General features: G+C 49.3%; 1 protein-coding gene across 4 annotated transcripts in view; it reads right to left on the bottom strand.

Moving 5' to 3' along the window:
• Positions 1-13,254, bottom strand: part of SMPDL3A (sphingomyelin phosphodiesterase acid like 3A) — a 30,000-nt gene extending 16,746 nt beyond the window's left edge. For all 4 annotated transcript variants that reach the window (XM_068120915.2, XM_068120914.2, XM_068120916.2 and 1 more), the window contains exon 1: positions 13,005-13,254. In XM_068120915.2, coding sequence (XP_067977016.2) covers positions 13,005-13,110 — 106 coding nt within the window. In that variant the 5' untranslated portion in view covers positions 13,111-13,254. The remainder of the gene's footprint in view (positions 1-13,004) is intronic.
• Positions 13,255-26,266: the final 13,012 nt, after the last annotated feature.

Raw genomic sequence — 26,266 nt, 5'->3', positions numbered from 1 at the left:
GCTTATGCATGCACGCACGCCCGCACGGACGGACGGACGGACGCACACAGACGGAGGGGAAAACCATAGTCTCCCTTTCGCTCCGCTGTGCGACGGGGGACAATTAACGGCACGAGTCACGTGACACGCAAACCGCTCGGCGTATCCGATTAGCGTGGCTCGTGCGAGGCCCAGTCCCCGTTCTCGTGGCGGCGTGTGTACCTAAGGTACGTTCGGGATTCAACCCGATACCCTTCCGCATGCTCGCTACGGGAGTGGCGGCTCGGCCTCGTGGACTCGAAGCTTGAAGGGGGAAAAGGGTTTCACCCCCCTCTGTACGTCGACGGGCGCGAGAGATCCGCAACAAATTGGTGTCAGGAGTGGGATAATTGGACCTAGAGTGCGCTTCACGCACTCGAAATTACGAGCGGACGAAATTTAGTTTTAAAAGCAAATTAATATTCGTACAATGGCTGGCCAAGACAGTCAAATGCCGGTGGGAGTAACAGATAGGGAAGAATTAATGGCCCAGGACCAGCAGGGACAGTTGGTAGTGGAGGAAGTTGAAGTAGGGGCGGTACCAGGGGAAGAAAATGGCGGCGCCTCGCACGTGGCGGTGGAAGCCGAGCCCGCTGTACCAGCGGGTTTTGACCTGCAGTCATTCATGACACAATTTAGCGTATACATGGCAGAGTCAAAATGTGAAAGGGATAAAATGAGTGAAGAAAGGAATAAAATGAGTGAAGATATGAAAGAAATGAGGGCGGAATCAAGGGACAATATGGAAAAGATGGCTAATCGGATGGACACCATGAGGGAAGAATCCAGGTGTAACATGGAAGGGTTGGAAAACAAAATGGATACCCAGGGGGACAAATCAAGAAAGGACATGGAAAAAATGAGAGCAGAGTCAAAAAAGGACATAAAAAGAATGGGGGAGGACATTGGGCGTAGGCTGAGCGGGAAGGTCGCGGTGGTACGTGATGAGGTGACACGGTGCGGAGAACGCATGGAGAGCGGGGTGAAGTGGAGCACAGCCAAATTGACGGGGGCTATGGCAGTAGCGACGCAAGAGGAGAGTGTAGAGGAGCCGACGATCGTCGAATTGGACAAGAAAATTTTGGGGGCGCCGGCGAAGGTTGAGTTGGAAAAGGAAATTTTAGGGGCGCCGACGATCGTCATGGTAGAAAAAGAAATAATTGGAATTAGAAAGACGGGGGTTGAAGAGACGAGGAATAAATCACAGGAGAAGGGTATGGAGCATGTACAAAGTCTGGGGTTGCACCGTGATGCCGCGCATGCTGACCAAATAAAAAGTTTGCAGGTGCTGGCGGAGAAGCAGGGGAAGGAGTGCCCCGAGGTGAGTGGCGCTAATGGCGAGAATGTGGTTGACACGAACGGGTGCTCGGCGCGCTTGGGAGAGAGGCGAGACCCGGGCGTTCGCGGAAGGCCCATTGTGCGGTGTACGAGTGAGGGTGGTACGATTCGCGAAGGGCCCATTGTGCGGTGTACGAGTGAGGGTGGTACGATTTGCGAAGGGCCCATTGTGCGGTGTGAGAGAGAGTGCGTACCGGAGTGTGTGGAGAGGGAGTGCGCACCGGAGTGTGCGAGGACAGAGTGTGAGCGAGAATGCACACCGGAGTGTGAAGAAGTGTGTACTGGAGAGTGAGGAAGAATGCACACGAGTGTGTGCGGGAAGAGTGTGCACTGGAGAGTGAGGAAGAATGCACACCGGAGTGTGTGCAGGAAGAGTGTGCACTGGAGTGAGGAAGAATGCATACCGGAGTGTGTGGAAGAAGAGTATGCACCGGAGTGTGCGAGAAGAAAGTGTGTGGGGGGCGCGTGTGCGCCTGGGTGTGCGAGTGTGGAGTGGGTCGCACAAGGTGAGGACGCGGCCCAGGCATCGACACAGACCGGGGTAGCACCTAGCGGGACGGGTAGTGTATGCGAGCCCCCGGTGAGTTGTGTGCTGCAGGGACAGGAGGGGATCGTTGCGGCGTCGGTCTCACAAGGACCGGCGTGCACGATTCGTGCCTCCGGCCCCCGCACTGTATGGTTGGTGCCGTATGGCGGCAAGGGCGATCGGCCGGGTTCAAGGGGAGGTTTGAGGGATCGGAGCCATGCACCTTGTCGGGTGCGGTGCTCTGACCGTGGCCGGTTGGGTCATCGTGCGTGGGACCGCGAGGCCCTGCGTAGGGATGGAGCCCGGCACCTGGGCCCATCAATCCCTCCCCCCTTGGATCATAAATGCCGGACGGACATCCCATACAGGCGACCAACCTCTCCCACCGCCCCCTTCCCATGCCCCCCCCCAAAGCCCTCGCCCTCTCTCAGATCTCTCGATGTCTCCATGTCTCTCGGTCCCTGCTCTCAAATGTTGTGTTTGTGTCCTTCCCCCTCTCTCCCCATCTTGTCTACCGCTCCCGATGTTATATGTTTTATGTGTCGGTTTGTCTTTCTGTGTGATTAATGTTCGCTCTTTCACGAGCCTCGATCTTGTATACCAAAAAAACAAAAACAAAAAAAAAAAAACACCCGCATGGATCGCTCGGCCCTTTGAGGTCTGGCCGTGACAAGATACATCCACATGGAGAGGCTCGTAGTTTAGAGGACTGTGGAGAGTAGTGTACCCCACGTGGGGGAATGGTCGTGTAACCATTCCTCCCATGGGGGGGCCCATGAGCATTAGTTTAGGGGGATGGCAGTGTTAGGCCCATGGAGGGGCCAGCAATGGTTGCCTCCATGGGGCACCGAAGCTAGCCGAAGAAGGGCTAGGATAAATGTTAGGGATTTAGAAGACAGTAGGGACAAGAGTTAAGTAGTGACACCTGAACTGTAGAGGGGACGTAGAGAGTTTAGGTGGTTGTTAATAAAGGGAGTGCATAGTGTAAAGGAACGACGGGGAAGCACGGGTTTTAGGGGAGAATTAGGTAGATAGATGATGCTGTGTGTTTGATGATGCATTGTGTGTGAAAAATAAATGGAATTGTGTTGAGGTGTGTGAGAAAAGTGGTGTGCAAGATATTTGGTGTGAGAATGCTTGGTGTGGAATAAAAGGTGTGGAATGCATGGTGCGAAAGAGTGAATGGGGGGAAGTGGACCCATTCGCGGAAGCCCAGGGTGGGTAGTGCAAAGCCAGGAAGAGGGCATAGGTAAATTGCATTGACATTCACACCTGTGGTGCGGGCAGTGGAACGAAGTGTTTTGGGGGTTGCATGAGACTGTGGAATGGCTGGGCATGTAGCTTAATTGGTGCGTGTAGTTATTGAGGCACTCCGCCACTGGTAGTTTGTCGGCCAGGTAAGGCCGCAGGTAGGCTCTGGGAGCCGGTTGGGATAGTGTGTGAGTGGGGCCCGAGGATCCAAGGGAAGGACCCGGGTTGCCCGATGCCAAGGTGGGCATAGAGGGGGTAAGTGCCAGGGAGGGCCTTCCCCGGTTAGGTAGTCACAGGAGCAGGCAACCTCGGGAGACGGCTTCAGTGGCGGAGGTGCGCAGGTGCGCAGGTAAGTAGACCTGCTGGTAGAGCCACACGACCCAGTCCCGAAATTGCGCGAGGGCACCGTGAGAAAATTTGTGGGGTGAGACATAAATTTGGAGGGCACCACAGTGTGAGCAATGGGAATTCGGGTTCTTAGAACCACATCGTTTAAAGAGGCCGATTGGCAGGGTACGACCCCGGGTAGTATAAAAGTGTAAATGTTAGTAGAGTAGTTAGTATATGAGAAATCCCTTCGCACAATCCATAGCCAGTCACCGAGAAGGACGAGCTCCACACCGAGGCTCTGTAAGCTGATTGAGTAGTAAGACGCATCACGACGTGGATGAGACTGTGTTTGTTCCATCCCTTCCTTCCTGGGAAGGAGTTGGGGACTAATTTGGAGACAGAGGGGGGTGTGGGAGACAAGACGTAGAGACGGATTGTAAATACAAGGGGGGCTAGGGTAGTGTAGCCAACGGTGGGGGGTATGGACGGTTTGGGACGAGCTTGCTCCGCTCGCTCTTCCGCGTCCCTCGCACCGCACCAGGCATGGTGGTGCCTGGTTACCTACCTTGTTTTTCGTGGCCACTGTGTCCTTTACGTTTTTCTTGTTGTGCCTCGTCGTCCCTCCCCACCCCAGGACCATTTTGAAGGCCGAACTGTGCAGCACCATTACACCTGTGCAGCATCCATTCTGCCGTATCGCGCCGGTGCAGCCGAACTGTGCGGCACTTTGCTGCCGAACCCACCTTGCTGCACCCTTGCTACACCTGTGCAGCCGACTTGTGCAGCACTTTGCTGCCAAACCCATTTTGCTGCACCCTTGTCACACTTATGGACCACAAGCCTTGTGGCCTCGCACCTCTGCTGTGCCGCATCTTGCTGCAACTTACCTTGCACCTCCAGACCACTTGTTGAGTGGCACTGATGCCACGCAGTTGGACCACATGAGAGTGGCCCTGTTGGCCAATAAAAAAAAAAAGTGTGTGCTATTGTGTGCCAGGAAGGAAGATGAGAAGCTTAGATGGCCCGGATGCTTCATATGGCCTGTATGCCAGTCAGGGCCAGTCGGTTTTGTTAGCCGCACACTGAAGATGCAAGATGCAAGCAGCAAGTGCCACATTGAGTGTTGTTTCTCTCCCCTCCAATTCTCTTTTTCAAAGCGCAGGTCCTGGGTCATAGAATTGTAAATAAAGTTAAGTTCTGTGTTTGTAAATATAAGAATGTGCCCACCGGCTATGTGTGTAGTTTACAAAATTCCGGAAATACCCTGGTAGTTGTGGGTGTGAGTCTGTTAGAGTAGCTGCTCAATGCATTAGGGGGGACATATCTAGTGTTAAAAATGTCGCACACATGGGTTAGAATAAGTGTTAGGGGGATTACACCTATGTGTCACACTATTGGTAAGGGTAAATTTGCATGCCAGGCTCTACCGGTCGTTCCACTGTTGGGGTCGACTCGGGACGAGTCTGGTGAGAGAGGGGGGTAGTGTTGCGGTTTTGCGAATAGAGGATAACCCCCCTCGTAGGTAGTTGCACCACAACATGTAGCCTCGCTTTGTTCAGTTATTTCTTAGTAAATGTTAAGCATAGTCTCCTTTCCTGTGTTAGTATGCGTTGAGCAGGCCAGTAAGTGTAGGCCTCAATTGGGCTAGAATGCCACGTGCTAGGCCTGGAACAAGTCCTGGAACAAGTAAGACGCTGGGGCGGGACTATAAAACCCTGCCCCGGGCCCCCCGAGTCAGTGAAGTCAGTCTGACCCAGAGAGAGTGAGCAGTGAGACTCGGAGCTTCAGAGAGTCAGAGTGTGCCCTAGAAGTCGTGTGGTTGAGTAAGAAGTCAGAGTGTCGGAGAGTCAGAGCCCCAGCCAGAGTTCCTGTCCAAGAGGTCTGTGAACGAACGCTCTCCGCCCCCAGCTCTCTCTGTGCACGAACTCTCCCTGTGCCCTGCTCTCTGCGGCTGTTAATTGCGCTTGTAAGGACTATCCCTCCCGGGGCCACAGACGCACGATCTCCCTGCTTGAGCTCCCTGCACACGTGCCGAGAATACTTCGAGGGCCACGCCCGGCGAGCTGTCCGTAGCGAACGGCACCAAGGCGCGTTTGGAGCGCGTACTTTTCCTTCCTCCTTTTTCCCGCTTGAGTGAGTGGGCCCTTGTCCGGGTTTAAGTAAGATTGACTAAATATCTGCTCTGTGTCTCTTCTCTTTACCCTGATCACTGTATAAATTGTAAATAAACCTGTGTTCTTCCTTCCATTTGACCGTGCACGTCATTTCACACAATTGGCCGAGCATCGCACGAATAAAACCGCTCAAATCGGGTTCAATAGGAATTAACGGCACGAGTCACGTGACACGCAAACCGCTCGGCGTATCCGATTAGCGTGGCTCGTGCGAGGCCCAGTCCCCGTTCTCGTGGCAGCGTGTGTACCGAAGGTACGTGGGGATTCGACCCGATACCCTTCCGCACGCTCGCTACGGGAGTGACGGCTCGGCCTCGTGGACTCGAAGCTCGAAGGGGGAAAAGGGTTTAACCCCCCTCTGTACGTCGACAGGCGCGAGGGATCCGCAACAATATGTTTGGCATGAACGAAATTGGAATCAAAATGGGCAGTATGTGGAGAGTAAGCCAGCCTTACGCCGTAATGACGTCAGATGTAATCACAGCACCCTGTCATGTGACCATATCCTCAGCTCTGATTGGTATACGTTTGAGGGGACATACATACATAGACCGGCAAATACTGTTCTAGACGGCTCTGCCCGATGGGTTATGCCAAAAAAAAAAAATATCTGAGTGGAGGATCCTCACAATAGTAATTATAGTTTCGGTCTCAACAATTTTATTTCGATCTTTTTATTTCTATTTCTTGATTTATTGTCATTAAATCTTACTTGTTGAATTTCCTGGTCGTGTTTGCATGTTTAGTGGTTTCTGTATAAACCCGTGTGTTCCATCCAGTTAAGCACTCAGTTTCCTTCTTTCCCGCGCGCGCCAAATACAACCGCCATTATTCGGCTGTTTGCCTCGGAAATTAAAGACCGTCCGGCTATTCAACTAAGACTGGTGTTCATCGGCCACGGACTTGATAATATTCTGGTTAAAGTCCAGATGCAGATCCAGCCTATTAGTGGGATATTAAAATGTAAAATGTTCAGCCTGGTGGAGGTATGTGCTACCGAGTGCCGTTCGTGTTGTTAAAGTTTTGTAGTGGTCAGTTCTGCAGCCTGGCGGAGGTATGTGCTCTACAGAGTGCTGCCATTCTATTTATTGATGTTTTATAGTTGTCAGTTCTGCCCAATTTGTTGTACAATACCATAATGGAGTACTTATTGGATTGGGTTTAGTTATGTGTGGCACTTCTGGGAGTGCAGTACGTTCTTGAATATGATCTCGCATTGAATCTGAATTGGCATTCAAGATGAAAAGCCTCAATACACCATATTTGCTCAAACTCAAACACACAGCCCGATGTGTTTAAATTTGCTGCAAGCATAGAATCATTGATCAACCTGGCAGATTGTTTAAAGCATATTCCTCCACAAAACGAACATTGCTCTCCAAAACAACAAACAACAACAACATGCATTTTAAGGCCATTTTCCCTGCAAGAGCAGGGGTTAGCCTTGCGGTCCCCATGACAATCTTCTCCATTTTGCCCTATTTTCTGCATCTCCCCTTGTTAACCCCCCTTGCCCGCATTTCTTCTTCCACCATCTTTATCCAAGTCGTTCTCGGTCTTCCCCATCCTCTACTGCCTTCTACATTCATTTCCATCACTCTTCTCAACCAGTCACTTTCATCCTTCCTCAACACATGACCAAACCATCTCAACCTGTTTCTCTTCACAGCATCAATCACAGGCTCTATTCCCATCATCTTTCACAATTCATCATTTGTCTTCCTCTCTCTCAACGATACTCCACACATCCACCAAACCATTCGCATTTACACCCTTTCCAGCCTTCGTTGCTGCTCTACGTTCATTACCCATGTCTCGCTCCCATAAATCATAACACTTCTCACACATGCAGCATACACCTTTCCCTTCAGCTTCAACGACACTCCCCTCCTCATCAGCACGCCACTCAGTTCCAGAAACTTCTTCCATGCACATCTCACTCCAGCAACCGTTGCCGAGTCTGATCCACCTTCTCCATTCAGCACGTCTCCGAGGTAGCAAAATGTTTTCACACCTTCCAGCTTCACGCCGTCTCCAAGATCCAACTCAACATTTCCTCCATCTGCAGCTCCCTCTGTGCACACCTTACATTTGAATGTAGCTGCCACACTGGGTAATGACCCTCTCAGACCACTACATTTTTGATGAACCCACTCAGCGCACATTGTACATTGAATGGAGTTCACTCAGACACCGTTCCTGCACACAGCACACGGCCACTTCCCAGTTATTTCCACCTCACCACATGCTTTACCACTTGCCATTACCTTCGTCTTTCCGATATTCACCTTCAGACCTTTTGTCTCCATACATTCCTTCCACTTGTTCATCTTTTCCTTCAGTCCATCCATACTTTCCGCAATCAACACCAGATCATCTGCATACAACAACTCCCACGGGAAACCCTCCTTTACGTTCTGAGCCAGCACCTCCATCACAGCTACAAATAGTAGTGGACTTAGTACCGACCCCTGATGCACTCCCACCTTCACCTCAAACTCACCACTGTTCCCGTCCTTCGTCCTTACAGATGTGCGCTCTTTTGTACATTGCCATCACTACTCTGATCAACCATTCCTCCACTCCTAACTTCCTCAATGCCCATGTCACTACTTCGCATGAAACCCTATCGAATGCTTTCTCCAGATAAACAAACCCAAGAAACAACTTCTTCCTCTTCTCCATGTACTTCTCCTGCAACTGCCTTACAATAAAAAGCACGTCTGTCGTTCCTCTTCCTGGCATAAATCCAAACTGCATTTGGTCACTCTTCACTTTCTTCCTTATCCTCCTCTCCAACACCCTTTCCAATACCTTCATTCCATGCTCCAATAACTTTATCGCACGGTACAAGCCACACTCCAGAGGGTCACCTTTCCCCTTGTATAGAGGGACGAGGGTACTCAGTTCACAATCCACTGGAATGTGGCCTTCTTTCACCACCAGATTACAGATCTCTGTCATTCTCTTCACACCCCAACTTCCTGCTGCCTTCAACATATCTCCCACAACTCCTGTCCAAAAAAATTAAAATCATTCAACCCACACACCTTCACATTCTTGCATACACGCAAACACGCAGCAAAGCATCTATGGGTGGAAGAGGATACAGTACTCGTGGCAAGCTATTGTCACGAGTTCGGTGTCACGACTCCACTTGAAACAATTCTTAATGCAATTTTTAAAGCGCAAATTTTTAACGCACTATTTAAAACGCAATTTTAAAACACAATATGTGAATTTATACATGAAAGGTGGATTTAAACATGAAACGCAAATTTAAACGCAATATTTAAACCATCCATTTTCATTCTTTGGAGAATCTAAGAGCTTTTAATGGTCAGGCAGGTATTGAAATGCATAATTTGCTTGAAAACAAGACCGAAAGTCTAACGGCGGCGTAGCCGGGCTTGTTTGATACTTTAGTTGAAGAGTATAGTATGACTGGGTGGAGATACCAGTTAGCAAATAATGTAAGTATTAAATTATTTTAATTATAAGTACTCGAAGTCTCTAAGCTGTCTGTCACCATGGAAGCGAAGAGATTGCATCAAGACACCGATTTATTTTATATGTTGGTCAGTTAGTCACCACTATCAAAGTGACCTCAGCACCATCCCGACACACACCACAGTGTGTGTTACGAAATTAGGTGTTTTACGGCAGCCGGAGTGCAAATCCTGCCACCAACCTCCGTGAGAGAGGACCCAGTGAGTTGGTCCTCATTTTGCCGACCTCGGAAGGATGACAGGCTGAATCAACCTGATCTGGTGTTAATTCAACAGCTGACCGGGATTCAAACTCAGGACCCCAGGATCCCAAGCCCTCCACCATAACCGTTAAGCCAACACCAGGCTTAAGGGGGTCGGAGACAGTCATAAGAAATGCTTCAATGTTTGAAGAGCCCTTAATCAAAGTTTTAATTATACATGATCTGGGGGTATGCACCTCCCCCCCCCCCCCACCCCACCCCGTCATATATCATCACCCTGTTGTCATAATTTCAGTTCCCCCCAATCATCAAGTGTGATAATTTGCCCCAACCAGGTATATGACGTAATATATGAATGTTCCCTAAAGGATGTTGAAAAACATAACTGGCAAAGCCAAATGGCATTACATTCTACCTTTCAGAAGTACAAACCACCGGCACCGTTTACAAACCACCGGCACCGTTTACAAACCACCGGAACCGTTTACAAACCACCGGCACCGTTTACAAACCACCGGCACCGTTTACAAACCACCGGCACCGTTTACAAACCACCGGCACCGTTTACAAACCACCGGCACCGCTTACAAACCACCGGCACCGCTTACAAACCACCGGCACCGCTTACAAACCACCGGCACCGCTTACAAACCACCGGCACCGCTTACAAACCACCGGCACCGCTTACAAACCACCGGCACCGCTTACAAACCACCGGCACCGCTTACAAACCACCGGCACCGCTTACAAACCACCGGCACCGCTTACAAACCACCGGCACCGCTTACAAACCACCGGCACCGCTTACAAACCACCGGCACCGCTTACAAACCACCGGCACCGCTTACAAACCACCGGCACCGCTTACAAACCACCGGCACCGCTTACAAACCACCGGCACCGCTTACAAACCACCGGCACCGCTTACAAACCACCGGCACCGCTTACAAACCACCGGCACCGCTTACAAACCACCGGCAACGCTTACAAACCACCGGCAACGCTTACAAACCACCGGCAGCACTTACAAACCACCGGCACCACTTACAAACCACCGGAACCGTTTACAAACCACCGGCACCGCTTAAAAAAAATCACCGGCACCCCTTAAAAAAAACACCGGCACCGCTTCAAAAAACCACCGGCACCGCTTCAAAAAACCACCGGCACCGCTTAAAAAAACCACCGGCACCGCTTAAAAAAACCACCGGCACCGCTTAAAAAAACCACCGGCACCGCTTAAAAAAACCACCGGCACCGCTTAAAAAAACCACCGGCACCGCTTAAAAAAACCACCGGCACCGCTTAAAAAAACCACCGGCACCGCTTAAAAAAACCACCGGCACCGCTTAAAAAAACCACCGGCACCGCTTAAAAAAACCACCGGCACCGCTTAAAAAAACCACCGGCACCGCTTAAAAAAACCACCGGCACCGCTTTAAAAAACCACCGGCACCGCTTTAAAAAACCACCGGCACCGCTTAAAAAAACCACCGGCACCGCTTAAAAAAACCACCGGCACCGCTTTAAAAAACCACCGGCACCGCTTAAAAAAACCACCGGCACCGCTTAAAAAAACCACCGGCACCGCTTAAAAAAACCACCGGCACCGCTTAAAAAAACCACCGGCACCGCTTAAAAAAAACCACCGGCACCGCTTAAAAAAACCACCGGCACCGCTTCAAAAAACCACCGGCACCGCTTCAAAAAACCACCGGCACCGCTTAAAAAAAACCACCGGCACCGCTTAAAAAAACCACCGGCACCGCTTAAAAAAACCACCGGCACCGCTTAAAAAAACCACCGGCACCGCTTAAAAAAACCACCGGCACCGCTTAAAAAAACCACCGGCACCGCTTAAAAAAACCACCGGCACCGCTTAAAAAAACCACCGGCACCGCTTTAAAAAACCACCGGCACCGCTTAAAAAAACCACCGGCACCGCTTTAAAAAACCACCGGCACCGCTTTAAAAAACCACCGGCACCGCTTTAAAAAACCACCGGCACCGCTTTAAAAAACCACCGGCACCGCTTAAAAACCACCGGCACCGCTTAAAAACCACCGGCACCGCTTACAAACCACCGGCACCGCTTGCAAACCACCGGCACCGCTTTAAAAAAACCATCGGCACCGCTTTTAAAAAACCACCGGCACCGCTTAAAAAAACCACCGGCACCGCTTACAAATCACCGGCACCGCTTGCAAACCACCGGCACCGCTTTAAAAAAACCATCGGCGCCGCTTTAAAAAAACCACCGGCACCGCTTAAAAAAACCACCGGCACCGCTTAAAAAAACCACCGGCACCGCTTAAAAAAACCACCGGCACCGCTTGCAAACCACCGGCACCGCTTGCAAACCACCGGCACCGCTTGCAAACCACCGGCACCGCTTACAAACCACCGGCACCGCTAAAAAAAAACCACCGGCACCGCTTACAAACCACCGGCACCGCTTACAAACCACCGGCACCGCTTACAAACCACCGGCACCGCTTACAAACCACCGGCACCGCTTACAAACCACCGGCACCGCTTACAAACCACCGGCACCGCTTTAAAAAACCCACCGGCACCGCTTTAAAAAAAACCACAGGTACCGCTTTAAAAAACCACCGGCACCGCTTAAAAAAACCACCGGCACCGCTTAAAAAAAACACCGGCACCGCTTTAAAAAACCACCGGCACCGCTTAAAAAAACCACCGGCACCGCTTAAAAAAACCACCGGCACCGCTTAAAAAAACCACCGGCATCGCTTTAAAAAAAAACCACCGGCACCGCTTAAAAAAACCACCGGCACCGCTTAAAAAAAACACCGGCACCGCTTAAAAAAACCACCGGCACCGCTTAAAAAAACCACCGGCACCGCTTAAAAAAACCACCGGCACCGCTTAAAAAAACCACCGGCACCGCTTAAAAAAACCACCGGCACCGCTAAAAAAAAAACCACCGGCACCGCTTTAAAAAAACCACCGGCACCATTAAAAAAACCACCGGCACCGCTTAAAAAACCCACCGGCACCGCTTAATAAAACCACCGGCACCGCTAAAAAAAAAACCACCGGCACCGCTTTAAAAAAACCACCGGCACCGCTTTAAAAAACCACCGGCACCATTAAAAAAAACCACCGGCACCGCTTAAAAAAACCACCGGCACCGCTTTAAAAAACCACAGGCACCGCTTACAAAGCACCGGCACCCCTTACAAAGCACCGGCACCGCTTACAAAGCACCGGCACCCCTTACAAAGCACCGGCACCCCTGACGATCCACCAGCACCTGAAAGTGAAACCAATTCCCAGCAGCCAGACCGTGATTATCCCTGGTAATGTGGATGTCCGACTCCGTGGGCGTATCGTGACGGTGAAAGGGCCGCGTGGTGTACCGGTACTGACGAGGAGGCTCAACCACTGCAACCTTGAAATGACTCATTAAAAAAAGTTGGTCAGTTCAGTGGTCGAAAATTACGACCACTGAAGATTAAGATAACCAGAGAAATTAAAGTTTTATTTATTTCACGTCGTCCTCTCTCCAAGGTATATAGTTCGTTATTAAAGTCCAAGGTACATTTAATATTTATTCATCACTTCCCTTATTTATATTATAATGTAACTCACGCTCTCCCCGAACCACGACTCATCAGTCATCACAAACCTTCTCCATGTTGAACTTCCTCCTGACCGAATCCCTCGGAACGAATTGTGGATCCGATTCCACTCCTTAAAAAACATAGAACCACAAACAGGAACCGACATGCCATGTTTCTCCGAGGCCTGAACAACGTTTGCACCGCTTCGGTGGATTAAACCCTTAGGAGAAACACCACCATATGCACCGCCCCTCGTTGCTCATTACATGCACACCGAGAAACCTCCCCACCCCAGTCCCCAACCAGCCCCACCACAGTCCCCAACCAGCCCCACCACTCTTTAAACTACGCTACGCCCCTCCCCTCACTCCGTCGCCGTCCACACCCTTTAATCCCCGCCCCTCCACTCACTCCACCCATTAACTCTTACTAGAGCGTGCCCGTACGTGGGTGCAAAAAAACATGCGTGCAAACAACAACAACAAAAAAAAACTTTGAAACCACGTGGCAGTAACGACCACAGAACCCCCCCCCTCTATTTACATGAAATGGTTTGGTCCATTCGCAAAGCCAAAGCGAACGGCTTGCGAGTACGGTAGAACCCCCCCCTCTATTTACATGAAATGGTTCGGTCCATTCGCAAAGCCAAAGCGAACGGCTTGCGTTACTTTTACTAATAGCTCGGTAACTACTTCTCCGATTAATATGAAACCTTGAAAAGGCACATCCTCGGGTCCCCAGCAATATACCTGGCAAGTTTCAAGTATATCGGACCCGTGGTTGTCGAGAAACAGCGGTCACAGACACACAGACACACAGACACACACACACACACACAGACACACACACATACACACAGAGATTACTGGAATTATAGATAGATATTTCCACTAAAAACAAAACAAAAACTTCTTTTTTTTAAATGTAAAAATGAGAGCGATTAAATCTCAAAAAAATAACCCAACAAGGTAGGAATGACACCACAATCCTCTTATGGATTACCATAAAGACATCTTTTGACGTTGTTCCATCACAATTCCACAACAAAAGTAAACCGTCGAAAGATGTTGACAAACAAATTGGTTGTTGGATCATCTTGCTCAATAAACAAACAAGAAGACGTCATGCAGATCACGATACTTGCAAAATCCACCCCCCCCCCCCCCCCCCTCTGAAAAAAGGTTGCAATTGATTCAGCAAATTGTCCATTTCATCAAGATTAAATTGACTATCTTGATCAAAGCTCGGGTCAACAGGATGAAAAGTTACGATTTTCAGATGAAAATTGATGGTTTTGGAAGTTTGACCTTAAGTTGACCTTTTGACCTCAAATATAGTTTGCTTTCCAATTTAGTGACTCAATATGCAAATGCTGTTCAATTTTCAAGTCAATCGGATGGAAATTGACGGTTTTTAACATGAAAATTGATGATTTTGGAAGTTTGCCCTTGAGTTGACCTTTGACCTCAAAAATAGTTCGTTTTCCAATTTAGTGTTCAATATACAATTGTTATTCAATTTTCAAGTCAATCGGATTAAAAATGACGATTTTAGAAATTCGACCTCCAGATGACCTATGACCTTTGACCTCAACATCAATAGGATTCTCATTTGTCACGACCTCTACAGCTTGGTGAAGTTTCATGACGATCAGTTTAGAATTTTGACCTGCAGGCCAGTGACAAACAGACAGACAAACAAGAAGACGTCATGCAGAGCACGAGACTTGCAAAATCCACCCCCCACCCCCCCTCCCCATGAAAAAAGGTTGCAATTGATTCAGCAAATTGTTAATTTCATCAAGATCAAAATTGACAATCTTGATCAAATCTCGGGTCAATAGGATGAAAATTGATGATTTTTCAGCTGAAAGTTTTATTTTTTATTTTTTGTATTCAAGAATCGAGGCTCGTGCAAGAATCGAGAATACGTCGAGGCTCGTGAAAGAGCTAATATTAATCAAACAAAAAGTCAAAACGACACATAAAACACAAAATAAGGGGAGTGGTAGACAAGATGGGGAGAGAGGGGGAAGGACACAAACACAACATTTGAGAGCAGGGACATTGGGAGAACTGTGGGGAGGGAGAGGGCTTGGGGGGGAGGTGGGAGAGGTATAAAACATATGGACACTGCAAGGACTTCCAGGAAAGAAGTTGGAATTTCAAAAAAGTGGATCTGGGGTTAATTAGCGGGGGTAGAAAAGATCAAGGTTTTAGATGGAGGAAGATAAGAGATGGTGGTGAACAGCTGTTTTAAACACCTGGAGGGAGGGTGGGATTAAAGGGAGTGGGGGAGTTTGTTCCAGAGGCAGGATAAAAGGGGAATGAAAGAGTGAAGGTGAGCAGAGAGCCTAGATTTTGGCAGGTTAACAATAAGAGGGTTGCTGGCAGATCTTGTGTGACCTGTAGGAATATTAGGGGGACAGAGCACAGAGAGAGCTGGGGGAGCAAGGCTGGAGAGGAGTCGGTAGAAAACAGAAAGACCATCAACCTGCCTGCGGTGAGTGAGTGAAAGGCCCTCAGAGTTAGAACTAACTAACTCAAATCGCAGGAGATTCCAATGATTCTGAAAGCTTTGGTTTCAACAGCGTGAAGCCGAGCTAAGTGTGAGGCAGGAGCACCGGCCCAGAGGGGGGGAACAGTATTCCATTGAGCTGCGGATGAAAGCCTTGTATGTGTTGAGGAGCTCAGGTGTGCCAAGGAAGGACTTCGCACGACCGAGGATGCCCAGTCGGCGACTGGCTTTGGAGGCCAGATTGGAAATGTGGTTTTCCCAAGAAAGATCAGGGCAGATAGAGAGACCCAAAAGCTTGAGCGACAGAACTTCTTGGAGAGGATTGTTGAGAAAGTACATGGGAGGGTTTTCCAGTCGGTCTTTTCGGAGAGACATCATAAGAATGTGAGATTTGTCAGGATTGAAAGACATGTTCCACTTGTTTGGCCAGTCTGTGATTTTATCCAGGTCGTTAGAGAGTGAGGAGGCTGCAGACTGCCGATCTGAAGGATGAGGAATGGAGCGGCAGAGAGTGGAGTCATCAGAAAAGAGATGGAGGATTTTCAAGCGAGTCGGAGAGATCATTGATGAAGACCAGAAAAAGCACAGGGCCCAGACCACTACCTTGAGGAACTCCAGCCAAAACAGGCAGGGGAGATGAGACAAATCCATTCAGGGCCACACGTTGACTATGACCAGAGAGGAAGTCCGCCAGCCATGCGTGGAGATTTCCATAGATACCATAGGAGGAGAGTTTGGTGAGCAGAGCTGGGTGCCAGACCGTATCGAACGCACATGATATGTCAAGGAAGACAGCTCTGATTTCATGTTTGGCATCGAGGACCTCCATCCATTGTTGAGACAGCAGAAGCAGCATGTCCAGAGTAGAGTGACCTGGTCTGAAACCAAATTGATGATCAGAGATCAAGCCATTGGAGAAGAGGAAGGATTTGATATCCAAAGCAATGATGGATTCCATGACTTTGCTGATAATTGGGAGCAGGCTGATTGGTCTGTCGTTGCAGGATCTGTTTTTGCACCTTTTTTGTGTAAAGCGGTAATGTTTGCTGATTTCCAAGATGCTGGCAGATGACCTTGAGTAAAAGAGAGGGTGAAAAGAACAGAGAGAGGGTGAGATAGAGCGGCAGAGCAGGATTTTAGGACCCGTGGGCTGATGCCGTCTGGTCCAGTTGCAGAATCAGAATCGAGGTTTGACAAAAACTTCGCTGTCTGACAACATGATCAACTTCTACGTACTCATCCCAACTCTCTCTTCCTCATACGTGGTGATTTCAATTGTTACCATGCAACTTGGCTGGGTGTGGTTTCCTCTCTCACCAGCCATGCACCTCAGCAAAGGACTTCTGCAACTCATTGGGATTGACACAATCTGTCAATTTCCCGACCTGGATCTAAGTCAATGGAGTATCTTCTCTTCTCGACTTGATTATGACAAACTTCCCTGCAAATGTCTGCTGCTCGTCTTCTGCTCCAATCGGTTCTTCTGATCACGTGCTTGTTAAAGTGAACATATCTCTGGCCATTCTCAGAGAGCCTCCTCAGTATCGACGAGCCTGGCATTTCACTCAGGCCTACTGGCACGGTCTGCAAGCAGCCATCAATCATCTGGACTGGTTGATTGATGATTGTTGATGATGAAAGTTGATGATGAAAGTTGATGATTTTGGAAGTTTGATCTTGAGTAGACAGACCTTTGACCCTTTGACCTGAAAATAGTTTTTTTTCCCCAATTTAGTGACTCAATATGCAAATGCTGTTAAATTTTAAGTCAATTGGATGAAAATTGATGATTTTCGAAGTTTGACCTTGAGTTGACCTTTTGACCTCAAAAATAGAAGGCTTTCCAATTTAGTGACTCAATGTACAAATGCTGTTCAATTTTCAAGTCAATTGCATTAAAAATGGCGATTTTAGAAATTTGACCTCCAGATGACGTTTAACCTCAAAATTAATAGACTTCTCAATCGTGACAACCTCTACAACTTGCTGAAGTTTCGTGACGATTGCTTTGGAATTGTGACCAGTAGGCCGGCGACACACAGACAAACAAACAAACAGACAGAATAACAAACGCAACCGACCAATATACATGTACTTGAAAAATCTTCGATTTTGCAAGTAATTAAAAGTAAAACAATGTCCAACAATGGATGGAGATCCTCAACGCCAAACAGGAAATCAGAGCTGTCTCCCTTAGCATATCTCGTGCCTTCAATATGGTCTGGCACCCCGCTCTCCTCACCACACTCTCCTCCTATGGTATCCATGGAAATCCCCACGCATGGATTGCGGACTTCCTCTCTGGTCGAAGGCAACGTGTGGCCCTGAATGGATTTCTCTCATCTCCCCTGCCTGTTCAGGCTGGAGGTCCCCAAGGCAGTGTTCTGGGCCCTGTGCTTTTTCTGCTCTTCATCAATGATCTCTCCAACTCCCTGGAAAATCCTCTCTATCTCTTTGTTGATGACTCCACTCTCTGCCGCTCCATACCTCATCCCTCAGATCGACAGTCTGCAGCCTCCTCACTCTGTGCAGACCTTGACAAAATCACAGACTGGGCAAACAAGTGGAACATGTCTTTCAATCCCGACAAATCTCACACTCTTACTATGTCTCTCCGAAAAGACCGACTAGACAACCCTCCCATCTACTATCTGAACAATCCTCTTGAAGAAGTTCTGTCACTCAAGCTTTTGGGTCTCACTATCTGCCATGATCTTTCCTGGGAAAATCACATTTCCATGTTGGCCGCCAAAGCCAGTCGCCGACTGGGCATCTTCCGTCGTGCGAAGTCCTTCATTGGCACACCTGAGCTCCTCAACACATACAAGGCTTTTATCCTCAGCTCAATGGAATACTGCTCTCCCCTCTGGGCTGGTGCTCCTGCCTCACACCTAGCTCGTCTTCACGCTGTTGAAACCAAATCTTTCAGAATCATTGGAATCTGCCGCGATGAAGCGAACTCCGAGGGCCTTCCACTCACTCACCGCAGGCAGGTTGGAGGTCTTTATGTCTTCTACCGACTCCACTCCTGCCTAGCTCCCCCATCTCTGTCTGTGCTCTGTCCCCCAGATGTTCATAAAGGTCGCACAAGATCTGCCTGCAACCCTCTCCTGGTGAAATTGCCAAAATCAAGACTCTCTGCTCACCTTTACTCTTTCATTCCTCCCTTCTTCTGCCTCTGAAACAAACTCCCTCACTCCCTTCAATCCCACTCCTCCCTCCAGGTCTTTAAAACAGCTGTTCACAACCATCTCTTATCTTCCCCCATCCAAAACCTTGATCTTTTCTACCCCCCCCCCCCCGCTAATTTAACCCCAGATCCACTTTTTTGAAATACCAACTTCTTTCCTGGAAGTCCTTGCAGTGCCCTTGTGTTTTATACTTCTCCAACCCCCCACCCCCTTCCCACGCCTCCTCCCCCAAGCCCTCTCCCTCTCACAGATCTCCCGATGTCCTGCTCTCAAATGTTGTGTTTGTGCTTCCCCTTCTCTGCCCATCTTGTCTACCGCTACCATTATCATATGTTTTGTGTGTCTGTTTGCATTTTTTGTGTGATAAATGTTAGCTCTTTCACGAGCCTCGATCCTGCATACAAAATATATATATATATTGTTTTATACCGTGTACCCCTTCCCTCCCCCTCCCGCCCTCTCCCTTCCACAGATCTCCCGATGAACCTGTTCTCTTCTGTTGTACTTGTGTGCTTCCCTCTCTCTCCCCATCTTGTCTCCCCCTCAGTAGATTGTGTTATGTGTCCGTTTATGTTTTTCATGTTGTATGTGTTAATGTATGTTTAATGTGCTAGCTCTTACACGAGCCTCGATCTTGTATACAAAAAAAAAAATTGATTATTTTGCATGCTATTTGTTTAATCAGATTCATCTTTATCTATTAATTATTAGAACTTGGATTAAGATGTGATCACATTTTAGGTCAAATTTATGCAGAAATACAGAAAATTCTAAAGGATTCACAGACTTTTTCTCACAACTCTACATCATAGGAGTGGAGGAATTGTCGTACCAGTTGCGTATTTTATTATTATTATTGTTATTTTTAATTGTTGAAGTGCTCCAGGCATGGACTGTATATAGCCCAGACGCGCTTTTCATTGTGAGGCAGTTGCAGGAGAAGTACATGGAGAAGAGGAAGAAGTTGTTTCTTGGGTTTGTTGATCTGGAGAAAGCATTCGATAGGGTTCCACGCAAAGTATTGGCATGGGCAATGAGGAAGTTAGGAGTGGAGGAATGGTTGATCAGAGTAGTGATGGCAATGTACAAAAGAGCACGCACAGCTGTAAGGACGAAGGACGGGAACAGTGGTGAGTTTGAGGTGAAGGTGGGAGTGCATCAGGGGTCGGTACTAAGTCCACCACTATTTGTAGCTGTGATGGAGGTGCTGGCTCAGAACGTAAAGGAGGGTTTACCGTGGGAGTTGTTGTATGCAGATGATCTGGTGTTGATTGCGGAAAGTATGGATGGACTGAAGGAAAAGATGAACAAGTGGAAGGTATGTATGGAGACAAAAGGTGTGAAGGTGAATATCGGAAAGACGAAGGTGATGGCAAGTGGTAAAGCATGTGGTGAGGTGGAAAGAACTGGGAAGTGGCCGTGTGCTGTGTGCAGGAAGGGTGTCGGAGTGAACTCCATTCAGTGTACAATGTGCGCTGAGTGGGTTCATCAAAAATGTAGTGGTCTGAGAGGGTCATTAACCAGTGTGGCAGCTACATTCAAATGTAAGGTGTGCACAGAGGGAGCTGCAGATGGAGGAAATGTTGAGTTGGATCTTGGAGACGGCGTGAAGCTGGAAGGTGTGAAAACATTTTGCTACCTCGGAGACGTGCTGAATGGAGAAGGTGGATCAGACTCGGCAACGGTTGCTCGAGTGAGATGTGCATGGAAGAAGTTTCGGGAACTGAGTGGCGTGCTGATGAGGAGGGGAGTGTCGCTGAAGCTGAAGGGAAAGGTGTATGATTGTAGGCCGCAGGTTTAGTAGTGGACGGGGAAGACCGAGAAAGACTTGGCTAAAGATGGTGGAAGAAGAAATGCGGGCAAGGGGGTTAACAAGGAGAGATGCAGAAAATAGGGCAATATGGAGAAAATTGTCATGGGGCCCGCAAGGCTAACCCCTGCTCTAGCAGGGAAATTGGCCTTAAAATGCATGTTGTTGTTGTTGTTGTTGAGGCCAGGCCTGAAATAAAATATCTGCAGAAAGAGAAATAAAAGAGAGAGAATGTAAGGGTATGTTCAATCTCAGGATTGAAAATAAGTAAGAAAAGTTTATGATGAAAAGTGTGTGATGTTTGTTTGCGAGAAAGAGAGGTTGAAGCTATCCCAGTAGCGATAGTTTGAGTGAGACAGAAAGTAAGACCATCAATCCTGACACGGAGAGTGTAAGATGGTCCGGGCACCAATTTAACGCTCCTAAGTCCGAACGGTAGTACTACCCTGAGCGGTTGCTGTCTGCAACCTACTACCTAAAAAACAACCTACAACCAACTACTACTAACCTGAGCGGTTGCTGTCTACAACCTTCTACCTAAAAAACAACCTACAACCTACTACTACTACTACCCTGAACGGTTGCTGTCTACAACCTACTACTACTACTACTACTACTACTACTACTACCACTGGCTACTACTACGACTACTACTACTACTACCCTGAACGGTTGCTGTCTACAACCTACTACTACTACTACCCTGAACGGTTGCTGTCTACAACCTACTACCTCAAAAACAACCTACAACTACTACCCTGAACGGTTGCTGTCTACAACCTACTACTACTACTACCCTGAGCGGTTGCTGTCTACAACCTACTACTACTACTACCCTGAGCGGTTGCTGTCTACAACCTACTACCTAAAAACAACCTACAACCTACAACTACTACCCTGAACGGTTGCTGTCTACAACCTACTACTACTACTACCCTGAGCGGTTGCTATCTACAACCTACTACTACTACTACCCTGAGCGGTTGCTGTCTACAACCTACTACCTAAAAACAACCTACAACCTACAACTACTACCCTGAGCGGTTGCTCTCTACAACCTACTACTACTACTACCCTGAACGGTTGCTGTCTACAACCTACTAACTCAAAAACAACCTACAACTACTACCCTGAACGGTTGCTGTCTACAACCTACTACTACTACTACTACCCTGAGCGGTTGCTGTCTACAACCTACTACCTAAAAACAACCTACAACCTACAACTACTACCCTGAACGGTTGCTGTCTACAACCTACTACTACTACTACCCTGAGCGGTTGCTCTCTACAACCTACTACTACTACTACTACCCTGAGCGGTTGCTCTCTACAACCTACTACCTAAAAAACAATCTACAACCTACTACTACTACTACTACCCTGAACGGTGTGTGTGTTTGACCGCTATGCACTCCTGAACCGCTGGATGGACTGATATGTGAACTGATGATTGTACTGAGGGGTGCCCGGGCAGGTTTTTGGCGGTAAAAAAAAAACCTAAATTTATTGTGCATGGGGTGCACATTGGAGGGGAGCGCCCCCAAGTAAATGTGTATTGCATATCACCACTTTTACAAGCCATTCCATTTGCAATTCTGGGGAAATTAACCTGTTCATAAGGACAAATTAATCTTCCAAAAAAACCTCCCTTGTCCTTTCCATCGGATTTCTGTTCGCAATTCTGTGAAAATTAAACAGTAATGATGAATTAATTTTCAAACTAGAACGCCGCTCAGTAGAGCGCATACTCCCGCCGTGGGTCAAGTTGGAATAGTACGATTTCACAAAAGTTTGACGGAGTAGTTCAGTGACAACACAAGACAAGACAAGACAACACAAGACAGACACTGCACAGATATATATTTAGAATATATAGAAGATAATGTTTAAAAAAAAACAAGGCAATTTCACTGACATTTTCGGATTCAGCGTTCAATTCTATATAAGTGAGTGTATTTTGAGGCATGTGTGACCTCAAATAAAATTGTAAGCCAGAAAACGTCGTTTCATTCCTTAGGGATACAACATGTAAAACTGGCCCAAACGTGAAAACAAAACTCGCTCATTTTAAGTCGTGAAAGCTAATGCGACCACTCATTCTTCTGGGAAGAATCCCGTGCACATGCTTGTCACACTTATAACTCACCTAAGTCTTTAGAAGTTCATCAAATACTGACACCGCGATTGACATTCGCTGAGGTAAATGTTGATATCTCTTCTGAGGTAACAAAAAAAAATAAATAAATAAATAAAAATAACAGTTTTAAAGCATTACACGTATCAAATGATACATTTTATGAAACGGGGAAACCTAATATACACTTTGGTGGTTTAAAAATGACAGAATATGTCTTTATTAGAAAACAAAAAAGAACCTTGAAGACGACGCTGCTAACAAAATACACCGCTCTAACGCATAACCACGAGTTTAAACTACATTTACAACAAATATGAAAACTATTTTCATATCACAATATAAAATACAGAATATATAGAAGATAATGTTAAAAATAAATGAGCCCTGTCTTCCAATGGTAAACAATCCTTCAAAAAATTCCTGGATCCGGAATATGCTGAGCTTCACCAAAAACTAATCAATTCTTCCTTATCCCAAGGGCAATCATCCCACCAACTTTCATCCAAATCCGTTCAGAACTTTTCCAGATATCTTGTTCACAAACACACGAACACACACGAACACACACGCACACACACACGGACACACACGGACACGATCGAATGCATTACTCCCTGGCGGGAGTAACAAACAACTTCAACCAGAAAAGGTAGCGCAATGGGTAGTGTCAGCTTTAAGTCTGGAAGGTCGGTGATTCAATCCCTGGCCGAATCATATTGGAACGTGGATCTACACAATAAAACCGAAAAGGTCTGTTTGTTCGCTGTAAATTAACATAAACCTACATCGTCAATGCAACACACACACACACACACACACACACACACACACACACACACACACACACACACACACACACACACACACACACACACACACACACACACACACACACACACACACCCTCTGTCAGGAATCATCACAGAATTGATGTACCAGCATCCAACACAACAAGGAGGTTTAGAGGCAGAACAAAAGGGATTGACAAAAGAGGTTGTTATGAAACAATTGACCACCTAAAACTGAGCAAGGCCATCATCATCATACTAAAATACACAATTTGGTGTCTGTCTGTCTGACGATTTTTGACCGCGATACATTAGATCGTTATGTATCCAATCTCAACCAAACTTAACAGGAGGAGTCAGGGTCACACAATAAAGGTTGTAGTGTAGCGGTTACCGCTGGATGCACACAATCGCCTTGCACCGGCCAGAACACGGCCAGACGCGCCTCTCCCGGGCATGCCCGGACTCACTGTTCCCGGGCACGCCCGAACCTCCCGGGCACGCCCGGTCTCGCCTTTCCAGGGCTCGCCCAGAGCGTCCGGGCATGCCCGCTATCGCCTTTTCAGGGCTCGCCCAGAGCGTCCGGGCATGCCCGCTATCGCCTTTCCAGGGATCGCCCAGAGCGCCCGGGCACGCCCAGCCTCGACTTGCCAGGCCGCAGCCAAACACGCCCGGGCAGGTCAAGACTCGCCTTTCCAAGGCTCGCCCTTGACACCCGGGCATGCCCGGTATAGCTTTTGCCGGGCAAACTTCCCGACATAAATGTGTATATATATTGCTGCCCGATAAACGGGCTTGTCAGAATACCTGAGCTGTTTTGTTTCAATAAAGCAACTCAGACGAATTCCGTCTTTGGTCGCGTCAATTCCTTCGACTCGCGTTGGAGCGCAGTTCCTTCATTGGTGACCTACCGACATGGATACGGCAGTGACGCTTAAACTGCCTACCTTCTGGGAGGCTCACGCGGCTGTTTGGTTCGCTCAGGCGGACTCTCAGTTCGCCCTGCGAGGCATCACCGCGGACGACACCCGCTTCCACCATGTTGTGGCGGCGCTCGTTTCCGCCACCAGTGCCCGCGCCTTGAGCCTCCTCAAGCACCCGCCGGCTGCTGACAAATACGACGCGCTGAAGACACTCCTCCTCGACGCTTTTGCCCTCTCACCGGCAGCACGCGCACGGCGCCTGCTCGCTCTGCCCGAGCTCGGCGACACGCGCCCGTCAGAGCGCATGGACTATATGCTCTCGTTGCTCGGTGAGCACTCTCTGGATTTTCTGTTCCGCGAGCTGTTCCTTTGCCAGCTGCCTCACCCGGTACGCCTCGCCCTGGCTGGCACGTTGATTACGGATTCCCGCGCCCTCGCCAGGGAAGCCGATAAGATCTCCTCGGCGGGCCAGCACATCGGCGCGGTTACCTGGAGCCCGCCGCCGTCCGAGGCGACGCCCACGACGCCCGAGCGCCCTGCGCGGTTGGAGGCCGAACTGCCGGTGCAACTGGCGGCCGCCACGCCGCACCGCCCGCTTCCGACACGACGGCCGGGGCCTCCACCTGACCGGGCGTGGTGTTATTACCACGCCAGGTTCGGACACAAGGCTCGGACGTGCCGGCCCCCGTGCACTTTTGGCAGGTCGGGAAACGGCCGGGCCGGCGTTCATTCCCAGCCATGAGCGCCGGCCACTCGGGCAACTTGCTGTTTATTCGGGACAAAGCGTCTGGGCGGCGTTTCCTGTGTGACACCGGCGCCCAACTGAGCGTCATACCCGCCTCCGAGCAGGACAGGCGGGACGCCGTTTGCGGCCCCTCTTTGGTCGCTGCTAATGGCTCGGCCATACGCACTTTCGGCCCACGCGTCGTCACCCTCTGCTTCGGCAGCCAGCGTTTTCAATGGACTTTTGTGACCGCCTGCGTCCCCATGGCTTTGCTGGGCGCCGACTTCCTCTGCGCGCACGGGCTGCTGGTCGACGTCAAACGTCGTCGCCTTGTCAACGCCGAGACCTTCAGCTCCCTGGCGTGCACGATGAGCAGCTCCGCGCCGACCGAACTGGCGTGCGCCCTCCCGGCAGCGAACGAGTTCGCTCGCCTGCTCGCGGAATTCCCGGCCCTCACGCGGCCGACGTTTTCGGCCGTCGCGGTGCGGCACGGGATCGAGCACCACATACCCACTACGGGCCCGCCGGTCTACGCCAGGGCCCGCCGCCTCGACCCGGCCAAGCTCGCCGTGGCGAAGGCCGAGTTCGACGCGTTGGAGCACCTCGGCATCGTGTGGCGCTCCGATAGTGCGTGGGCCTCGCCACTGCACATCGTGCCAAAGCCGGGGGGTGGATGGCGCCCGTTTGGCGACTACCGCCGTCTCAACGACGCTACCACCCCCGACAGGTACCCGATCCCGCATATTCAGGACTTTTCCGCCCGTTTGGCAGGACGGGTCATCTTTTCGAAAATTGACCTGATACGGGGCTACCACCAGGTACCTGTCCGGGCGGCCGACATCCTGAAGACGGCCGTCATCACGCCGTTCGGCCTGTTCGAATTTTTGCGGATGCCGTTTGGCCTCAAGAACGCGGCCCAGGCGTTCCAGCGCTTGATGGACGGCGTGCTGCGCGACCTGCCGTTTCTTTTCGTCTATCTGGACGATATCCTCGTCGCCAGCACGTCCCGCGCCGAGCACCTCCTCCACCTCCGAACACTGTTCGGTCGCCTCAGCGAGCACGGCTTAATTGTCAACCTGGTCAAATGCCACTTCGGCGCGACGACCGTTGACTTTTTGGGCCACCGCATCACCAAGACCGGGGCCGTGCCGCTGCCGACCAAGGTCGAGGCCATCACCACGTTCCCGCGTCCCCGTTCCATCAAGGCCCTCCAAGAGTTCCTCGGCATGGTGAAT

Source organism: Myxine glutinosa, chromosome 6, assembly GCF_964187855.1.
Source record: "Myxine glutinosa chromosome 6, kmMyxGlut1.1, whole genome shotgun sequence".
NCBI classification, from domain to species: domain Eukaryota; kingdom Metazoa; phylum Chordata; class Myxini; order Myxiniformes; family Myxinidae; genus Myxine; species Myxine glutinosa.
Note: the sequence above shows the minus strand (reverse complement) of the source record. Positions and strands in the feature narration are given on the sequence as shown.